General features: G+C 35.9%; 1 protein-coding gene across 3 annotated transcripts in view; it reads right to left on the reverse strand.

The window, feature by feature from the left end:
* LOC111158899 (COMM domain containing 10) overlaps positions 1-13,866 on the reverse strand; it is a 192,908-nt gene that overhangs the window by 150,918 nt on the left and 28,124 nt on the right. For all 3 annotated transcript variants that reach the window (XM_022521216.1, XM_022521217.1, XM_022521218.1), the window contains exon 5: positions 3,428-3,538. In XM_022521216.1, the coding sequence (XP_022376924.1) occupies positions 3,428-3,538 (111 nt within the window). The remainder of the gene's footprint in view (positions 1-3,427; positions 3,539-13,866) is intronic.

Raw genomic sequence — 13,866 nt, forward strand, 5'->3', positions numbered from 1 at the left:
TCAAAATACTGTAGGAAAAGCTACAATCACCCAGTTTTCATGATAAAATTAGTAGCAAAACAGGAAAGCCTTGAGACAAGAATGTTCCAAGAGAAACGAGACCAGTACAACAATGCTATCTAATGTGATAGCAATTAAAACTTCACTGCAGGCTACACTTTCCATGTGTACGTTGGAAGCGAATGAGAAGAAAGACTCTTAGAAACCACACACTTCGGTGAATTACAGGAAGTTTTCAGTTCAGCAGCTCAAAAGTAAACACCATCAAAAATAGTCTCTCTCATGATTTTTACTGACTAATCCTCTCAGAATTATGTAAATGCATGCATATTTTCAGGATCACTGCCCTGTGTCATACACACTTAAGAGAATTTTATTTACTGCTTCCTGTTTTAAACAAATGCCAATTTCATCATATGGAAACTGTCTTCTAAGACACTTTGCATCATAAATTAATCGGTGTTAGCTTTTCATGGTTCTTTGAATAAAAGCTCTGCCTTCTTTTAATAAACGTGGCTTTTAAAACATCTTTCATATTCCTGTCCCTTTCATCTAATATTCCAACCGCTCAAGATTTCCCAAACTCTCATTTAAAGAATACAAAGAGTACAAAGAATAGAGTACCAGATCATACAAAAGAGAATGAAAACAACAAAAACAAAAAGTACATTTCCCAGCAGCAGCTCACTGAAAGAACAGAGGTAAAGCCGTCAACTGTTCCTTAGAGTTAGGACACACATCACCTGGAAATGACAAGTGTCTGTCCAGGCTGACAGGGGGCAGACACTTCATTTAGTGTCTTCTATTTAGCAGATCAAAGAAACAGCAGCCAAATCCCCACAATGCTATAGGGAAGATGGGCAATACAGACAAAGAGGTTCACTTAAATCTACATACAAAATGAAAATATCCTTTAATGCTTTTAAGCTTTATTTGAGAGAGAGCAAGACAGAGCACAGAGGGCGAGGGAGAAGCAGATTCCCCACTGAGCAAAGAGCCTGACATGGGGCTTGATCCTAGGATCCTGAGATCATGACTGGAGCCAAAGGCAGATGCTTAAGCAACTAAGCTACCCAGGCACCCCTGAAAGTATCCTTTGCTTTTGTGTGCTGCTGCTCTTCTTCCCAAGGGTCTGTTTGCCCATGAAAATGGTTCTCTAGGGGTGCCTGGGTGGCTCAGTGGGTTGGGCCTCTGCCTTCGGCTCAGGTCATGGTCTTGGGGTCCTGGGATGGAGTCCCGCATCGGGCTCTGTGCTTGGCGGAGAGCCTGCTTCTTCCTCTCTCTCTCTGCCTGCCTCTCTGCCTACTTGTGATCTCTCTCTGTCAAATAAATAAATAAAATCTTAAAAAAGAGAAAATGGTTCTCTAGCTCTACAAGTTGTAAGGATAACCAAAGGTTCATTCAAAATTTCAAACTAGCAATGCATGGGAAAATCTAATGCACTCAGGCCTCTATCTCCAATGAGTTGAATTTCACATCTGCCTAAAAATATAACTGACATACAAACATATTTTGAAGACATAATAAAGGAGCTGGGAGGACTCAGGCATCCCATAGTCAAGCATTGCCTAAACCATAATACTTAGAGTATACCCAATATATGATCAAAATAGCATCCGTCCCACCTATAATTTGCATCTAGCTAATCAGACATAACATATGGTAGTCATGAGAAATACAACAGTCAAGGGGTACGTACGGCCCCTTGGAGAATGTATGCATGTGTGTAAGAATGTACAATGTACCCAGGTACATACGTGTGTTTTCACGCAGAACAGTCCTAGTCTACACCAAGGAGTTCCAGATTATTATGCTAAACCTAAGGGAATGCCTTCCCTACCTAGTTCATGAGAAGAAAAAAAGGACTTTCCAGGCTGTCCTTTGACTCCCCAACTCCCAGTTAGCCTAAATATGAAAAACATAATCAAGAAATAAAACAGGGGAAGAAGGTAAAAAAAAAGGGAAAAGATTAACTCCATTAGTAAAAAAAAGTTTACTGTCAGCTTTAGTTTAAACAAAGACATTTATTTATTCAGTGGCCAAAGAACATTTTATTAATGATGATGATGATGGTAGTGGCCTGCATTTTTTGAGCATCTACCTAGTACTTGGCATTGAACTAAGCACTACATACATTGGGTATCTACTCTTCACATAAACCCTGTGAGACAGGTAATATTATCCCCATTTTATAGGTGAAGAAACTGACACCCATCAAGATTATGAGTGTTGCCCCACTCAGAGATTAAAGTGTTGCCCCAAGCTACACTGCTACTAAATTCCAGACCATATATACTAGTCAGTGCAACTCTTAACCACTAAATTTATATTATTTTACATATTATTATCTGTATTATATTTACCAACTTAAAATGTGTGAAATGAAATACTTTGGCACACTGCGATGAATCAATTAATTATATGCAGTGAGACCCAACTCAATTGCCTAAAATTCTGTAGACATGGAACGTGGGCCAGGTATTGGTCTCACCAATATGGAAGACAAAAATGTGCATGATATAATACATCATGAAAGTTCCAACAAATAAGTATCCCATCTTTCAATGCGCATTCTAAGCAATAACATTCTCCCCTCATTCTCTGATCACATCCAGACATAGTAATCTGTCCTTCCTCGGATCTTTCTACCTCATTATCACCTCTGTTTTGTCTTAAAATGAAGCAAAGTCTCCTTCATTTAGGGAGAAAAAGTTACTTCCCTTTATCTATCTTAGAAACATAATTAATTACAATAAAAATACAACAAATAGCTTTTATTTATATCTGAAATATATATTTCTCTATATGCTACAGTAAAACAAAAAAAAAAAAAAACAACTCCATGACAACTCTAAACTTGGTAACATGTTTAAGCTTCCTGAAATTAACACTAAAGGAGAAATCACCAAGCAGTTAAAAAAAAGAAAAAACGAGTCCCAAATTCTATCTTGCAAGAATTGGGATTTAAACACATGCACACAAGTGCCACAAACACACACACACACACACAAATATACAATTCACTTTATGTTCATAATCAAGGTGTTGGTTAGGCAACAATATTCCCTCTACCATATATATGCAGCTTAAAACACCCAGAAATATCCACAAGTATCTGAATCATTAAAAATCTTACTTTTATCTGGCATTACCAAGTTTACCCATTGTAGAATTTAAAAGGTGATACTATGAAATGCTCTTGCAAGGAAGGCACCTTGCAAGACAAGATACTTCTTCAAAGGAATAATAAAGCAATAAGCCAATGCGATATCAAAAACTATCACAAATAAAGATTGGTCAATTCATTAATCCTTATTTAATTTAAATGTATTTAAATTTTCAATCCAGAGGGCAAAGACCCTGCTAACAATAAAGTACAAGACCTAGTAAAAAGAATACACCATTTCAGTGAGATACCATGTCTTACCTTGGAATCTTCATTGCTCACTCCTAGCTGTAATACAGCCTGAGGAGACTTCAGTTTCGCCTGAGCAGAGTGAGCCATCTGAAGGTTAAGCTGCCATCCGACGGTCTCGAGCTATAAAAGACAAGTGCAGACTGAAATCAGATGGTACAGAAGGAAGACAACAGTCAACTTGAAGCAAATCTCCCATCATGGGAATGAACACAGATAGCCTGGACTTCATGGAAAGTCAGTCCTGGGGCTCCTTCAACCTGCATATTCTGCAAATTCTCCCTTTGGGCTCATCACACTGGCCTTGTGCCATGCCTGTCAAATTCAACAAAGAAGGTTGGTCTTCAAATACACTGTATTTTAAAAATAGAGGTCTTAGACTAAGCAATGAAGTACACTAAAAGAGTCAATGGCTTTTAAGTAGTAAATTAGTATTTTAAGGTAGTATATATTTAAAGCCAATGATTTTTAAATAGTTAGATTTTAGCTAGCACTTTAATGACCTCCCATTATCTTTCAAAACTGTATTAGGTAGAATACAGGGAAGACTTTTTGTTTGTTTAAATTTAGAAGAAAATTGAAGTACCCAGATGGTAAGAGGTTCACACATTTAGACACAGTTAGTGAGACTGGAAAAGAGCCAGACAAAGAATTGATATTTACTAGTGAGCAGGTGTTATCATACTTTCCAAAGTACTCTAACTTATTATGGTTCCCAGTTACGACAGAAACTAATTAGAACATTTCCTTTGAACTTATTAACACAACAGCAAAATTTAATCAAGTAAGGCAAAAATAGTAAAGACAGACTACAACAGTTTAAGTTTTCTTTTAAAATATTAAAACAGTATAAATGTCACTTTATTGACGTTTGGTTTCTCTAAACTCAAAACTAGAAGTATAATAAAGTTTCAGACTGAATTTCCAGTAAATCTCAAATATCAATATTTAGGGAGGACTATGACATGCAATCGTTATATGCCTCTAACAAAAGGGGCCTAATTACTGATTTAGTAAAACTGCCCTAGCTACACTACTAAGAATGGCAGCCTCGTGACAATTTTTACTTAATCAGAATACTAACTGCTAACTTGAAAGACTGTTCAACAGCTAGAATCACAGCAGTGAGTCAGAGCCAAACTGGAAAGACAGCAATGAAAGTATGATCTATTCAAGAGAGGATGTGATGAGAAAATAAAGATACAGTCCTGTTCTTTCTGGCACTGAACCTTTGAGGGGTAATGGTAAAAAGAGGGAAGATATTGCATGGACTAAGTCCACAATCCCGTAAGGAAAACATCAATTTAATGGTGCATATTAAGTAAGGATCCTGAACATACTGATCTTACTCACAGATCACAGTAAGTGGGAGTCTCTAATCCCAGCCCAGCACTATTTTCAACACTCATGTTCAAAAGACCCACCAATGAAACAAGAAAAAGCATGCTGTAACCACTCTCATATACCCAAGCATTTTGATATGTCACTGTCTTAATCGAAAAGCACCTTACTCATATGCTACTATATGAACCTATAAGATACTGTCTTGATCTTATTTTATTGATCCTATCCCAGCCCTTGAAACACTTAAAATACTAAATGAATGAATTAAAACATACCCTCATTGTGGCCAGGAATTTGCATAAATTAATGCATCCTTAGTCACTGCATAAAGGGAGTAAAGGAGAATTTACAAGAGCCCTGAGCTTATAATTTGGTTCATGCTTTAGCTGTCACTCACTGGGCCCAGGGTTAAGTCACAATCTTTCAAGACCTCAATTTCTTCATATAAAATGGGAATAAATCTATCTGAACTATCTACCTTCCTGAGTTATTGGTAATAACAATTAAGAAAATGTATATTCAATTTAATGTATATTCAATTTAAATTTAAATTTAAGGCATTTTAACTACTTGATTCTTTCTACGGTATCTTTTAAGCACAGCAGACACTCTATATCTGTTGAACTGAATCAAAGAATACTCACAAGGAAAGGTAATTTTTTATTAAAAGATTTTATTTGCTTATTTGACAGAGAGAGACAGCCAGAGAGGGAGAAGCAGGCTTCCCGCTAAGTGGGGAGCCCCATGTGGGGTTTGTTCCCAGGACCCTGGGATCATGACCTGAGCCAGAGCCAGATGCGTAACGACAGAGCCACCCTGGCACCCCAAGGAAAGGTAATTTTTAAGAGTCATGACAAAATGAGCTGGTGGATTGGCTTCCTTAACTCTAGAGCCTTTTCTATGCAACCCTGTGATTTAAAAATATTTGTCCCATGCCCATTTTAAGGAACAATTTAAGAGGTGAATAGGATTGCTAAGTTCATATGTGTATAGATGCACATATGCACCCCCACACATAAAATTTCTCAGAAAATGATCAGTATTCAGCAACTTTAAATGAAGAGGGAATGCAGAAAGAACAAAAATTATAAAAGAATTCTGTACAACTACAGAGTAAGAAAAAGAAAACAAACCCTTTGAAGCAAAACTAGGAGACAAAAAAAATCAATACTGCTTGAGACAGGGACTCATACTCATTTTACAGTTTAAATATGTAAAATGTAAACAATTGGCGAATTAGGAACAAAGAAGATAGAAAAGTTTCTTATATTAATATTGCAGTTTTTCTCTAAGTTTAAAGTTACATAAAAATCAAAATAAAAACTTCTCTAAGAAATTGATTCAATTAAAAATCATCAGTGGATACTAAATGGATACTAGGTCCAGAAAAGTTTGGTTTGAAATGAAAAATCACAGAAGTCTCCACCCACCCCCACTTGTCAGTTACAAAAGAAAAACATTATGCAGTGAAGAAAACAAAGATCTTAACCAGAGGTCAAAATCAGTATCGCCCAAATGCGCAACACAAGATTCCGTGTCTCTGCCCATGATACCTTACAAAGACCACAACACCACTGATGTAGCTTTCTAGCCAAAAAATCATAACCTCCATTTGATTATGAAGAAACAAAAGAAAAAGAAAAATGGAGGAACATCAGGAAAAATAAGTGACACATACACTTCAAAAACATAATTGTCCTTAAAAAAAAACAAAGAAACGCTGATAAAGAAGTCATTGCTTACATTGTTTATAACATACCATTATATTGTTGGCTGTGTCTCTAACTGGCACTAATAATAGAAATAGGAGTAACCAAAATCCCATCGCATAGGTGAAAACTGTATAGTATACTATTGAATCATTATTCCTTTGTGACTCATAACTAAGAAACAAATCCAACGGTCGTCAATATTTTAATTACATATAAAACAAGTAAGTCTAGGGGCGCCTGGGTGGCTCAGTGGGTTAAAGACTCTGCCTTCGGCTCAGGTCATGATCCCAGGGTCCTGGGTTGGAGCCCCACATGGAGCTCTCTGCTCAGCAGGGAGCCTGCTTCCTCCACTCTCTGCCTGCCTCTCTGCGTACTTGTGATCTCTGTATGTCAAATAAATAAATAAAATCTTTAAAAAAACAAAAAAACAAAAAACAAGTCAATCTAGTATAGCATTTTGACTTACATAAGCTCGACTATATTTGCTTCTATTTAAAATAAAATGTTGCCTTGTATACAGCAGATAGTATATTAAAATACCAGGAACCATTTTAATATTTGTTTTCTTATTTCATACTCAGATTTAAATCTGAGAGTCCTTATATCTTAACCTCCTAGATTTAAATGTCATCAAAATAACATAAAACACAAGAAAAATAAGACACTGATATTTTTAATGTTTTTCAACCCAAGCCAAACTGTTTAAGTGATAGTTCTTACCCATCTCACTAACATTACTTCTTACTTGATGTTACCAAGATGTCAGTTCAAAATATAATGACTTAAAATAATCCATTATACATATGACTTCTTCATTCTATCTCATATTTCCATGTAATGATCTCAACATAAGCTTAAATTCTCATAAGTGCTTTGTAAACCACAATTCCAAGCTCACACAAAATCAGCCAAAATTATGATTGTATTAACCCTTTTATTTTTATTTTTTAAAATTTTATTTATTTGACAGAGAGAGAGAGAGAGAGATCACAAGTAGGCAGAGCAGCAGGCGGGGGCGGGGGGGGGGGGGGGGGGAAGAGCAGGCTCCCTGCTGAGCAGAGAGCCCGGATGTGGGGCTGGATCCCAGGACTCCGAGATCATGACCTGAGCTGAAGGCAGAGGCTTAACCCACTGAGCCACCCAGGCACCCTTATATTAACCCTTTTAAATGGAAAAAGAAAATGTAAAGTTTTACACCAGATTTTAACTAGTGAGGTGCTCTAAAAGAGTAGTCACTGTTTAAACCATACAACACAGTAAAAAATACTTTCTATGTTGCAAACTGATATACACATCCCGAAGTTCCACAGAAAATTTTTTACCTGGAGCCATGTTCTTTAACAAGCTTTATTATGTTTCATTTTGAAAATGCTATTTGGAAACACTCTAAACTGATTTCATTACCCACTGAACCACTAACATTTCAGCTATCTATAGTTAGAAAAATACTACTCAGAAATACTGAACGAGTTTTAGGAACTATGTGCTTAGGTATTCATGAAACATTTTATTATTTATCATAATAAATCATGAAAACACATAAAATTAGGGCTGTAACTGTTAAAATAGAAAACACTATCTACATTCCATTGCTATAAGCCACCATTTACTTTATAACTAGAAAATACCATAAGCAGAAATTTCACTTCCGTATGGCTAATTACAGAAACTATACACCTCTATTTACTCTAATGAAATACAAAAATTAAGCAGCTGACTAAATGTTTCATATAAGAACATAAACCTATTTGTAAAGCTTAGCTAGATACTTGCTCCACAAATTTTTTCTTAACCATTTCTGACTGCTTAATTCGATGAAGTTCCCAATTTAAGAAAGTGACTTCTGGTATCAAGGACTATGCACCTAAAAAAAAAGAAAAAAGAAAAAAAGAAGAACACCTTTCCACACACAATATGTACAAACTCTCAACAAAACACAAAGGACAACTATCTTAGGGCTCTGTAAGGGAAAAAAAAAGCATATAGATTTTGGAGAATCAAAACATAACGCAATGTTAGCAGCCATGCATCAAAGAAGAAATCAAAGAGAACTAAAAGAACTATTTCACAACAAATTAAATTGAAAATACAGCATACCAGAATTTCTCGGATGCCACAAAAGCAGTTCTAAGAATGATGTCATATCAATAAATGCCTGCATCGATAAACAAAAAAGATCTCAAACAACTCAACTTTCTTTACACCTCAGCTAGAAAAAGAACAAACAAAACCCAAAGTAAGCAAAAAGATGGAAAAAATAAATATTAGAAATAAATAAATAGAAACTAAAAATATAATTTAAAAAGATCAAACTAAGAGCTGAGTGGGGTTTTTTTTAATTTTTTTTTAAAAGATTTATTTATTTATTTATTTGACAGACAGAGATCACAAGTAGACAGAGAGGCAGGCAGAGAGAGAGAGGGAAGCAGGCTCCCTGCTGAGCAGAGAGCCCGATGTGGGACTCGATCCCAGGACCCTGAGATCATGACCTGAGCCGAAGGCAGCGGCTTAACCCACTGAGCCACCCAGGCGCCCTTTTTTTTAATTTTTTAAATTATGTTATGTTAGTCACCATACAGTACATCATTAGTTTGTATGTTTTTTTGTTTTTGTTTTTTTAAGATTTTACTCATTTATCTGAGAGTGAGAGAGAACACAAGCAGGGGGAGCAGCAGGCAGAGGGAGAAGCAGGCTTCCCATTGAGCAAGGAGCCTGATGTGGGGCCCGATCCCAGGACCCCAGGATCACGACCTAAGCCAGAGGCAGACACCCAACCAACTGAGCCACCCAGATGCCCCAAGTGTTCCATGATTCATTGATTTGAGCTTTTTTTTTGAAAAGATAAACAAAAATTAACAAACCTTTAGCTAGATTCACCCAAAAAAAGGGGGCAGGGGAGAAAAGAACCAAATAAAATCAGAAATGAAAGAGGAGACATTACAACCAATACCACGGAAATACAAAAGACCATAAAAGAATACTATGAACAATTACATGCCAACAAACTGGACACACTATAAGAAACAGAAAAATTCCTAGAAACATACAACCTATCAAGGTTGAATCACAAATAAATAAACAAACAAGCAAACAAACAAAAAATCTGAACAGACAAATTCCTAATAAGGAGATTGAATCACTAATCAAAAACTTCCCAACAAACAAAAGTCCAGGACCAGATGGCTTCACTGGTGAATTCTACCAAATATTTACAGAAGAATACATACCAGTCCTTCCCAAATTCTTCCCAAAAACAAAAGATGATATAATGCTTCCAAACTCATTTTACAAGGCCCATATTATCAATACAAAAACCAGACAAAGGAACCACAAGAAAAGAACCAAAGAAACCACAAGAAAGGAACCAAAAGAAAATTACAGGCCAATATCCTTGATAAACACTGATGCAGAAATCCTCAACAAAATATTACCAAAACAAATTCAATAATACATTAGAAGGACCATACACCATGATCAAGTGGCATTTATTCCAAGGACACAAGGATGGTTCAACACCCACAAATCAATCAATGCACTATATACCACATTAAGAAAATCAAAGATAAAAATCATATAATCATCTCAATAGATACAGAAAAAACATCTGACAAAATTCAACATCCATTTATGATAAAAACAAAACAAAACAACTCTCAAAAGACTGGGTACAGGGAGAACATACCTCAACATAATAAAGGCTAGATATGTCAAGCCCACAGCTAACATCATACTCAATGGTGAAATGTTGATTATTTTTCCTCTAAGATCAGGAATAAGACAAGGATGGCCAGTCTTGCCACTTTTACTCAACAAAATACTGGAAGTCCTAGCCAGAGCGATTAGGCCAGAAAAAATAAATAATTAGCATCCAGATCAGAAAGGAACATATAAAACTGCCAGTGCAAATGATAAGATTTTACATACAGAAAATCCTAACAACTCCACCAAATAACCCTTGGAATTAATAAATGAATTCAGGAAAGCTGTGTGACACAAAATCAACATATAAAAATTTATTACAATTCTACACACTAATAATGAACTAGCAGAAAGAAATTAAGAAGACAATCCCATTTACGATTGCATCAAAAGAATAAAATACCTAGGAATAAATTTAACCAAGGAGGTGAAAGACCTGTACACTGAAAATCACAAGACACTGATGAAAGGAAATGAAGACATAAAAATATGGAAAAATAGTCCATGCTTGTGGATTAAAAGAATCAATATCAAAAGAACCAATACTCATTCCTACCCAAACAATCTATAAATTCACTTCATTCCTTACCAAAATTCCAATGGTATTTTTCGCAGAAATGAAACAAACAATCCTAAAATTTGTATGGAACCAAAGAAGACTCCAAACAGCCAAAGCAAACCTGAGAAAGAACAAAGCTGGAGGCAACATGCTTCCTGATGTCAAACTCCATCACAAAGTTAGAGTAATCGAAACATGGTATTGGCATAGAAGCAAACATATAGATCAATGGAACACAAAAGAAAGTCCAGAAACAAGTCCAAATATATGTGGACCATATATACATGGTCATTAATTTACAACAAAGAAACCAAAAATATACAATGGAGAAAGTCCAATCTCTTCAATAAACAACGTTGAGAAAACTGAACAGCCCATTCAAAAGAATGAAAGCATAACACTATCTTAACACCACACACAAAATAAATTAAAGACTTGAACATAAGACCTGAAACCTAGAAGAAAACATAAAGGTAAACTCCTTGACATCACTCTTGGTGAGGAATTTTTGGATTTGACACCAAAAACAAATGTAACACAAACAAAAATATACTAGTGGGACTAAAACCAAAAATCTTACGCACAGCAAAAGAAACCTTCAACAAAATGAAAACACAACCCACCAAATGGGAGAAAATATTTGCAAATCATATATCTGATAAGGGGTTAATATCCAAAATATATTAAAAAACTCATAAAACTCAACTGCAAAAAAAATAAACAACATGTTTTAAAAATGAACAGATGTGTAAGCAGATATCTTTCCAAAGAAGACATACATATGGCCAACACATTCATGTACAGGCATTCGACATCAGTAATCATCGGGGAAATACAAGTCAAAACCACAGTGAGATGTCATCTCACACCTTGTGGAATGACTATCAAAAACACAAGAAATAACAAGTGTTGGTGAGGATGTGGAGAAAAGGGAACCTTTGTATACTGCTGATGAGAATGTAAACTGGTGCAGCTGCTACAGAAAGCAATATGGAGTTCCTCAAAAAATTAAAAATAGTACTCCATATGATCCAGCAATCAGACTCAGTGATTATTTAAAAGTGGCTATGTATCTGAGACCACTGACTCAAGAAGATACCCATAACCCCAAGTTCACTGCAGCTATACTTACAATAGCCAAGATGTGTAAACAACCTACGTGTCCACAGAGCAATGAATGGCTAAAGAAAATGAGACACACACACACACAGAGGAGTATTATTCCACCACAAAAAAAGAAGAAAATCCTGCCATTTGCAACAACATAGGTAAGCTCTGAGGTCATTATATAAACTGAAATAAGTCAAACTCAAAAATACACACCGTATGACCTCACTTATATGTGGAATCTAAAAAACCAACTACCACCAACCCACTGCTACAAAGAAAAGACGAGTTGACAGATGTAGAGGGCCATGGGGGGGAGGCAGGTGGGTGAAATGAATGAAGGTCATCAAAAAGTACAAACTTGCAGGTAACAAATAAATAGATCTTGGAGATATAATGTACAGCATGGTGACTACAGTTAATACTATTGTATCATATTTGAAAGTAGCTAAGAAAGTGTTACCTTAAAAGCTCTCATCACAGAAACACAACTGCTAACTATGTGTGGTGATGGACATTAACTAGACTTACAGTAGTGATTACTTCACAAGATATATAAATACTGAATCATTACACACCTGAAATGGATATAATGCTATAGGCCAATGTGATCTAAATTTTTATTTTTTATTTTTTTTTAAAGATTTTATTTTATTATTTATTTGACAGAGAGAGATCACAAGTAGACGGAGAGGCAGGCAGAGAGAGAGAGAGAGGGAAGCAGGCTCCCTGCTGAGCAGAGAGCCCGACGCGGGACCCGATCCCAGGACCCTGAGATCATGACCTGAGCCGAAGGCAGCGGCTTAACCCACTGAGCCACCCAGGTGCCCTGATCTAAATTTTTAAAAATGACACAACTACAAGCTGTCTTGGGAAAAACACTTTGAAGATACCGACATGGGCAGTTTGAAAGTTCAATGATGGAAAAAGATGTATCATGCAAACATTAATCAAAACAAAGCAGGAAGGGCTATAAAATTATCCAAGACAGGGAAGGACATTCAATAACAATAAAAGGACCAATACACCAAGACATAACAATGCTAAAGGTCTTGGACCTGCAATATATGTCAAGCAAAAATTGATAGAACTAAAAGAACTACACAAATCCACAACTAAAGTTAGAGACTTCAAAACTTGTTTCTCAACAACTGATAGAATAACTTGACAGAAAATCAGCAAGCTTATAAAGAATTCAACATAATCAACCAAAAGAATCTAACTCATATTTATAGAACACTTCATTCAACAATAGCAGAATACATATTCTTTTCAAACACTCAAAAACATATACCAAGATAGACCACATTCTGGCCCATAAAACATATGCCTTAACAAATAAAAATATTGAAATCATACAGGATGTGTTTTCTGACCACAATAGTACTAAACTAGAAATCAGTAACAAAAAGTGGAAAATTTCCAAACACTTGGAAACTAAACATCACACTTCTAAATAATCACAGAGTCTCAAGGAAATCCCAAATATACACTGAACTACTTGAAAATAAAAAACACAATGTATCAAAATTTGTGGGCTACAGCTGAAGCAATGCTGAGAAGAAAATTTAAAGCACCAAATACTTAAATGTGAAGAAGAAAAATCTTAAATCCATGATCTAAGACCTCAAGAACTACAGGCAAAATAATTAACCTCAACCAAGACATACATCATGTAAAAATTACTGCAAAAGGGATCATGGGGGCGCCCAGGCGGCTCAATCAGTTAAGTGTCTGCCTTCTGCTCACGTCATGATGCCAGGGTCTTGGGAGTGAGTCCCACATCAGGCTCCCTATGCAGCGTGTAGTCTGCATCTCTCCCTACCCTACCCCATGCTCATGCTGTCTCACTCTCTAACAAACAAATAAATAAATAAATAATCTTTTTTTTTTTTAAGGTGGTGGGAGATCACAGACATAAATAAAAAATATAAAACTACAAACGTCTTAGGAAAAAAAAAAAAACAACTAAGCCAAGAGTGCTTAAATGGTCTAAGGCAGGTGAAAAAGTTCTGAGACATGACACTAAA

This window comes from Enhydra lutris, unplaced genomic scaffold, assembly GCF_002288905.1.
Source record: "Enhydra lutris kenyoni isolate GAN:26980312 unplaced genomic scaffold, ASM228890v2 scaffoldscaffold64, whole genome shotgun sequence".
Classification (NCBI taxonomy): Eukaryota; Metazoa; Chordata; class Mammalia; order Carnivora; family Mustelidae; genus Enhydra; species Enhydra lutris.